This window comes from Leptidea sinapis, chromosome 27 (genome assembly GCF_905404315.1).
Source record: "Leptidea sinapis chromosome 27, ilLepSina1.1, whole genome shotgun sequence".
Classification (NCBI taxonomy): Eukaryota; Metazoa; Arthropoda; class Insecta; order Lepidoptera; family Pieridae; genus Leptidea; species Leptidea sinapis.
The window spans coordinates 8,226,609-8,235,271 of NC_066291.1; the positions used below are offsets into that span (position 1 = coordinate 8,226,609).

At 34.9% G+C, this 8,663-nt stretch overlaps 1 protein-coding gene across 1 annotated transcript; it reads left to right on the forward strand.

Moving 5' to 3' along the window:
• The first annotated feature begins 275 nt into the window (after positions 1-275).
• On the forward strand, positions 276-7,651 carry LOC126972749 (integrator complex subunit 2). Its single transcript, XM_050819764.1, has 7 exons — positions 276-743; positions 841-1,208; positions 1,712-1,896; positions 2,438-2,786; positions 3,523-3,595; positions 5,168-5,351; positions 5,717-7,651. Exons 1-7 carry the CDS (start codon positions 469-471, stop codon positions 7,631-7,633), a joined length of 3,351 nt encoding a protein of 1,116 aa, XP_050675721.1. The 5' UTR covers positions 276-468; the 3' UTR covers positions 7,634-7,651.
• Positions 7,652-8,663: the final 1,012 nt, after the last annotated feature.

Here is an 8,663-nt window from a genome sequence, read left to right on the forward strand (position 1 = left end):
CCCTGCCAACTACGGGATAGTTTTAGTTACGCTAAACTAATGAAGCGTCAGAAATTCTTCCATATTAATTTATATGAAATTTTATATGTTCACTTTTATTTATGTTCGATACTGTGTTTTGGTTACTAATAATCTTGGAGCCAATGCTCTATAATAATGATATATAAAATAATTGTATCCTCGGTTGTAGTCTGACAAATAATGAGTAGATGTGAATTGTCAACGTCAAGTGTCAACGATAACCAGAATCACGATTCACGATCACGAATGTTTATTTTGGGTTATTGACTGTTATTGGTATTACAACTTGAGAGTTTCGTAAAACTTTGTATAATATTTTATCATCGACTAGGAATAAGAATTATTAAGAATATCTTTTCGCCGTTTTTACTTATATTGGCATAACTATTTCCTTATAAACTAAATTAATACAATTTATTTTATGTACTATGTAAATAAGATTAAGCAATGAAACCAGTGCCGCCTCATGTTTTTAGAGCTCTAAAGGATATTGATTTAAGTACATTGACAAAATGCTCACCGGAAGAAATTCGACCCATAATACCATGTCTTGTTCGAATGGCTCTTATATCACCTTTAGATGTCACCAGACAATGTTCAGAAGCCAAAAGAGAAATATTGACATTATTGTCTGGGATAGATTTAGTCAATTTTATTGTATCACTTCTTTCAATAGAATTTCATGCATTAGAAGTAGATCTTAAGAAAGAACAACAGATGAGGTAGGAGCTGTGACTAGCATCTACATTTTATTTATTTGTATTTTTTAATTCTATTCACACACATACAAAATTTTTAATTATAATATGGTCTTTGTAGATTAAAAAATGGATCACAATGCACAGAATCATTTCTTGTTCAAAATTTGATTAATGGAATTGCTAATGATTTTGAGCAGTCAGATTCGGCAAGAAGAGTACGTCTAGTTTTGTCAGAACTTCTTCAAATGCAGGCACAATTGACTGAATACAATCTTAACAAAAGCTCAGAGAGTAGCATCAAGCCATCGGAATTGTTTGATAATGATGTGTACCTAGAAGAAATCACGGATGTGCTATGTATCAGTCTTGCAGAGCTGCCAACCTTGTTAAACATTTGTGACATTGTGGAAGTACTGCTTCATGTTAATAAAGGACCATTAATAATCACATGGGTAATTGCAAATATGCCTGATACTTTGTATGATGGTAAGTTGTTTTGTAGTTTTTATTTATGGAAGAAGAGGCCAAAAAAAACTGTATGTGTCACCTGATGTTAACTGATCACCACCACTTGCATTCCCTTGCAACATCAGGGGATTCACAGATGATATCCTAATTTGTAGTGTGTCATGTAAAGGTGATGTAAGGTAATATGTCACTAACACCAAGTGATGTAGCCATTCACAGAGCACTGGGTCCGACAATTTGAGCAGCTCTGTGTTGCATGTGGTCTAATGACTTGAGGTGATACTGGGATGCACCTCTCCAGAGATGATAGCAATGCCTCATACTATATAGTTATTTGTGTGTTTTAATAATAGGGAGAAACTACTTAATCAAACTTATGCAGATATCATGTGCCTGTTCCTTGTTTGCTGTTTTTATGACTAGTCAGTATTTTCATTCATATCATACTTATTTGTTAGCAGTAACGTATACTTAATGTAATTTATGTACACATAATTAATAATTTTATTACATATTTATAGTTGCCGAGTCTCTGGTACAAAATGCTGAAAAAGGTGAAGAAGGAGGTATAAGAGCTAAGGCATTATCCACCTTATGTGCTATGTGTCCTTACATGTCAGCATCAATAAGAGCCAAAGCAGCTTCAGTTTCAAGACTTCCATCATTACTTATAAAGCTTACATTAACACACCATCAAGATGACTTGGTAACTATGTGATGATTCAATATCTTTTTATATAGAATACACAAGCACAAATGTGATGCAGCTCAGAGTTTTAGGTTTTTTAAGAATCCTGAGTGGCACTAATTGTTTATTGTGTATCTCTTACCATCAGGTGACTATTTTGTTACTTTTTCTCTAAAAAACCTCCCATGCCTTATTATCCAATGGAGTACTAGAGTGCAGCCGGCCAGATCGGCAAAGTATCTTTAATTTCCTGTCTTTCCTATCTTTAATTTAACATATTTGTCTCTTTCTCTCATCTCCATCCTTCATCTAAACATATGAATTAATAAACTACGAGAGTTGAACAAAGCAAACAGAAATTTATAGCGACTACTCGTGGTACTCGAACTGTTAGCTCAGTTGGTTAGAGCACCTGCAGGGAACACCGGAGGTCGTGGGTTCGAATCCCGCATCGTATTTGTGTATGAATTGATTTGTTCTGATGAATTTAGTAATAATATATAAATGATAGTTTTTAATATTATTACTACACTCTAAAACACCTATCAAAATATTTCAGGTTCCTTTTATATCAAGTCTACTTTTGGGCTCAGATCAAACAACTAGAGCATGGTTTGCCTCATTTTTGAGAAACTCACACAAGCGGGGAAAGGGGGATGGGCATGCTGCTTTAATTCAACTGCGGCAGGAGTTACTCAATAGGCTAAAAGATGCTGCAGCGGGTGTTAATGCCTCAGCACTTCTTAGACTGTACTGTGCACTGAGGGGAATAGCTGGTATAAAATTTCAAGATGACGAAGTATCAGGACTCTTAAGGCTAGTTACTCAGAAACCTCCACCGACACCAGCTGGAGTGAGATTTGTGTCACTTAGTCTCTGCATGATATTGGCATGTCCATCACTTATGGGTTAGTAAAAATATTATTCTATAAAAATATAGTTGCAATAGGCAATGACCAAACATTGTGATCATTGTAGAAATGGCAAACAAATGCCAATGGCAATATTTTTACCGGTACTTGTCTATTACTAAAAATTTACTAATTTACCTATTGCCAGGATCCACCTCCGTGAGTGATTGCATGCAAGGAAATGGAACTTCTTCCGTCAAATAATTGACAAGAGACAACAATTATTTCGTCAACTGTAGTTATTAATTATCATGAGTAATTGGCTTAAACTGTTAGTGCAGGAATTGTTCCTGATTTTTGATAGCTAAAGCCTAGCTTGACGGCAACGAGATCGCTTTGCGACGACGCAACGTAATATTAACGTATTGCTCGCATTCAGAAATACTTCAGTCGCGGCGATAACATCGCGTTTTTGAGGCAAGGTTTCATGGAAGTACTCCTATAGAAATAAGTTCGTGACGTAATCATAAATATCTCAGGCTCGGGGATGTGGCTCCTTATCGTTTAATCAATTTGCAATAAAAAAAAACACTAATATTTCAAATTCTTAAAAACTGGTTTATATAATAATTCATTTCCGAACAGTTTTATTTACAACAAAGCACATCACACAAACTTATCAGTTAAACTAGAAGAATTCCCATTAACAGTGCAAATAATTGACTTCAATTATTTATCCAAAGATATAGTTTCCTCATCCAAAATTGATAATTTTTTACTATGTTTTTTGTAGCTGCATCAGAACATGAAAAGAAAGCAATAGAATGGGTCCAGTGGTTGGTAAAAGAAGAAGCATATTTTGAAAGGTAATAATAATTTTTATTATAATATACGGGTACACTGTTCATTGATATCATATTACACAGGGTGGAAATTATTAGTGATCTCATCTGATTGTTTCCTATTTATTTATTTATATACTATTTACTTATATACTAAATATAGCAAACGGTAGAGTTAACAGTGCAGAACTGCTAGAGCAGATTGGCTTACGAACCACTGTCAGCTCCCAAAGGCGGGGCAACCTACTTGAAATACAATCAGCAAGTAATTATAGACAGAACAGTTTTCTTATAAGAGCATGCAAACTTTGTAATGAAGTTAATAGTGAATACGATCTTACTTACAAGACGACACCATTTTAATTTAGACGTCAAGTAAATAAAAACTTTTAATTTATATAAAGCAAAGTAGGTTATATAATATTATATTAAATGTAGGTAAACGACTATACACAATAAATAGTTATTATTTGTGAAAACTTGTAAATAGCTATCTGCTGTATTATTTAGATTAATTTTTAATATGTATCTAGCTATAAGTTTTCTAAAGTTGTAAAATAAAATAAAATAATGTAACTATAAGAAATAATAGATGCTGACTTCCGCACTTTATTGAGATAAGTTGCTGATCCTGAAACTGCTACATGATCTCTATCAAATTGTATCACTATGCTTAGAAAAGTTTTGTAATGCTGATGTCGTAAAAGCAATTAGGCAATGCCTAGTTGCTTACCTCATTAAAATATACTTACCGCTAGAGTTAACGTTCTAATAATAATAATAAAACCGTTTTATTCCGTATTAAAGAAACAAAACATTTGAAAAAGTAAGAATTAAAGCCATAAACTATAAAATGACTCTTAGTTGCGGCGTGCACGTTGGCAAAGGCCATCCAACGATTTCCACTCTGGTCTGTGTTGGCCAACTCTTCTTCAATTAGGCGCTGTCATTAGCAGGAGTTGTCATTTTTATTTCATCTTTCCACCTGTTGTGCTTATGATCTCCGTCGTCTTCTTTAGCCATCTCTTGGGTAGGTACCATTCTGCAACTCTTTTGCTCCATCTCCCCACTTTATCTCGCATCAAGTGTCCTGCCCATTTCCACTTTGGAGAATTAATGTAGCTCAATTTGGTTCCTTTATTTTATAAACAAACTTCTAATGAATACCCACCTGTTGAAGTTTTGCATATTCAAAGAAAAAAAGTCTCAGTTAAAAAAAATTACAACACAGTGCGATTACTCGTAAATGCAGAAATTTCGGCGTAAAAGCTTTTCCAAATAAACTTTAAAAACATTATGTACGCTAATTCATAAAGTTTTATTTTAGATTTGTGAACCAAACTGCTTGCTATTTATTGGCGTTATTTTTTTTAACGATATCAATCCTCTTTTTTATTTAAATGCCTCCTAAGGAAGTAGAATAAGTACTTTCAGTAGTTTTTAGATTTTTGTGATGTGAAGTTTATTTTAGAGGAAACTATCTGACAGGGAAATTCTTTATTAGCACCCGATCAAAAATTAAAAATATCGAGTCCCGACATTCCGTACTCTGTCTGTCATAGAATAAGTATTTTCATATTGACATATTTGTTTCAGCAATTCTGGATTTACTGCCTCATTTGGTGAGATGCTTTTATTGATTGCAATTCATTTTCACTCTGGACAATTAACTGCAGTGGGAGAACTAGTCTGTGCTACCTTGGGTATGAGGGTACCTGTGAGACCCAATGGATTGGCACGCATCAAGCAAGCATTTACCCAAGAAATATTTACTGAACAGGTATTTTGATTTTTATATAATAACGATAAACACAAACCAACCAAACCAATATGGTAACCAACCGAGCCCTATTACCGATTTCTCAGTCCGTCCGACCGTCTGTCTCTCAGCAGGCTGAATCTGCCGCTATTGAATCTACCTGACGTCGTGTGCTGGATTAGCGACAGTAATCTTTTGTCGTCATATCAGCTGGAAGACGTCCACTCCTGGTCAGAGGATTGTTGGATTCGACGAGTGACATCTTTCGCGGAATTGGACGTACCTAACTGGATTGTTTGTTAAAGTTAGACATACTCGTCAACAATTTCGAGAGTACAGTTCGCAAATGTTACTAACTACTACAACTGTTAAAAAAATTGTTTCAGGTTGTTACTGCTCATGCTGTTAAGGTTCCCGTTACAGCCAACCTTAGCAGCAACATAGCCGGTTACTTACCAGTTCACTGCATTCATCAATTACTAAAATCACGAGCATTCTCCAAACACAAAGTGCCAATAAAAAATTGGATATACCGTCAAATATGTAACTGCACAGCTCCATTGCATCCAGTCATGCCAGCTCTAGTGGAAGTGTATGTTAATTCTATATTGGTTATAAATAACAAAGGATCTAATGAGTATTTCAATCAGCCAATAACAGAAGAAGAAATCAAAAGAGTTTTTAAAAATTCTATCTTCGGTGTCAACTTTGATACCCAAAATAAATCTTTTACACCAATGGATGTTGATGGTGAATCGTCTGTTGAAATCAATATTGAAAAACCAACCTTAGCTTCGCAGCTACTCTTAATTTATTATCTCTTACTTTACGAGGACGTGAGATTAGCGAACACGGCCACTCTTCTCGCTAATGGCAGAAAAACTAAAAGTTATACAACAGCCTTTCTCTCCGAGCTACCAATAAAGTATTTGTTACACCAGGCACAACGAGATCAAATGAGCTATGGAGGCCTATTCAGTCCATTACTTCGTTTACTCGCGACACACTTCCCACAACTGTCACTTGTTGATGACTGGATGGACGACCAAGTTTTTGGAGACTCTTGTCGCCATCAGAATGACGTCAGTTTGACTGATGCATCCATCAGTGAAGGTTTTGATAACATAGAAAATAATCCATACAAAACTGGCAAAGTTTTAAAGGATATGCTCAGCAAAAATCCTACGGAAATTTGGCCCCATGCAGAAGTTTTTGTAAGACACATAAAAAATGTTTTAGGAGAAGATGTACCGCGACATATACAGGAAATCTATAGAGAAGTGTGGCTGCGACTCAATACAGTTTTGCCTCGTTGCCTTTGGATAATAACAATTAATGCGCTTTTAGATTTAAACAGTTGTTCAAAAAATGTAACTATTACACAAGAAAATGTTTTGGTTGACCCTTTACAAGTGTTGCGGTGCGACATACGAGTATATAGATGTGGGCCAATATTAAAAATTATTTTGAGAATACTTGAGGCTAGTTTAGCTGCATCTAGGTGTCAACTTAATCGACACTTACATGATAAACCTTTGCTAGAAAAGAGTGGTCAATTGACATCAGATTCTGAAAGAGAAGAATTGAAAAACGCTTTAGTAGCTGCGCAAGAAAGTGCAGCTCTGCAAATATTATTGGAAGCTTGCCTCGAAACCGCGGAAGACCAAGCTAAACCCGAGCTCATGTGGTCCTTAAGAGAAGTCAGAAACATAATATGCTCGTTCCTCCATCAAATATTTATTTCCGAACCATCTTTGGCCAAACTTGTACATTTCCAAGGTTATCCAAAAGAACTATTACCCATAACTGTACAAGGTATTCCGTCAATGCACATCTGCTTAGACTTCATCCCAGAACTTTTAAGTCAAGCGTCTCTTGAAAAGCAAATCTTCGCCGTGGACCTTGTGTCACATTTATCAATTCAATATGCCCTTCCGAAAGCAATGTCTATAGCAAGACTGTGTGTGAATACACTGTCCACATTACTTTCAGTTTTACCTAGTGACCTGCGATTGGAATTGTTTCAACCAGTTTTAAAATCACTTGTTCGTATTTGTATAGCTTTCCCCTCGCTATTAGAAGATGTAACATCTCTTTTACTCCAATTGGGCCGAATTTGCGAATCTCAAGCATCCCTTGGACATTGTTGGAATGACACTAACATTTTAGGAGAAGGTGCTTATGTCGAATCTGATGTACAGAGTGGTACGAAAGTATTAGTTGCGGAAGTTCTTTGTAGAGATATAAAAGTAACTATGTCCGAAATAGTTCAAAAAGCATTGTTAAATGATAAGCTATATTAAATATACAATAATATTAATGATACTGTTTTATTATCACCTCAGATGTTGCCAATCCGGGTGTGTATGGATCACATGATCAAAATTTTTCACTTTCAAGAACTGGTCTTGCTGTTTAGGAACAGACATTGCCGTGGTGCAAGATACCGCGTTTACTATTATTATTACAGAGCTTGTCCATAACTCCCGGCAGAAAATCATTGTGTACCAATCGCTATTCACGGTACGACGGTTCCCAAACTTGAAAAATTTTTGAACTACTTTTGCTTCAGCAGCTACAATTGCATTTTTGTAAATTATTAAACAATAATTAATTTCTTAACCTTATTATTGCCAAAGGGTCTTATCAACAATTAATGCGGGTGTTAGACTCATTCAACACATTTTCAACAAACGCCTGAGAAGAATCACAGGATACATTGGGCATTTTTGTCCAGAGCATTTGACTGCGTCCACTATGAAACTTTACTCCTAAAATTAGTTTACCAATTTTATTAGTTTAACAATTTAATTAGTGTACCATGGTGGAAAAGTATTCTCCTTAATATATTTTTTCGGTATATAGTTATTAATTAAGATATATAAGTGATTATAGAAACAGTCCACAGCTTCATCCAAGGTCCCATAATTTAGATATTCATCCCAATCGATCTCTCTAAGTGACGAATTGATATTTACATAGTCACCTGATCGGTACAGATATTTAAACCTAGGGCTAACCTTAAGTAAATCAGTTTCACTTGGAGTTAATGATATAGAGACTTGTGATGAGCACAGCGGTAGATTTACACTAGGGGCAGTTGGGGCAAGTGCCCAGGGCGGCAAAATTTTGAAAATGAAATAATTTTTTTTAGTCTTATCAATGTTGCTCAATTTAATTAATTAATTCTGTCACTAAATAATTTTTAGTTTAATTGATAATTCAAGAAATTATATTTATCTATTATGAGTAAATTATAATTTTAGCACGTTTAGTAAAAATTAAAAATAAAAACGATTTAATCAATTTATTACCTTGGAGATGTAAAATAAT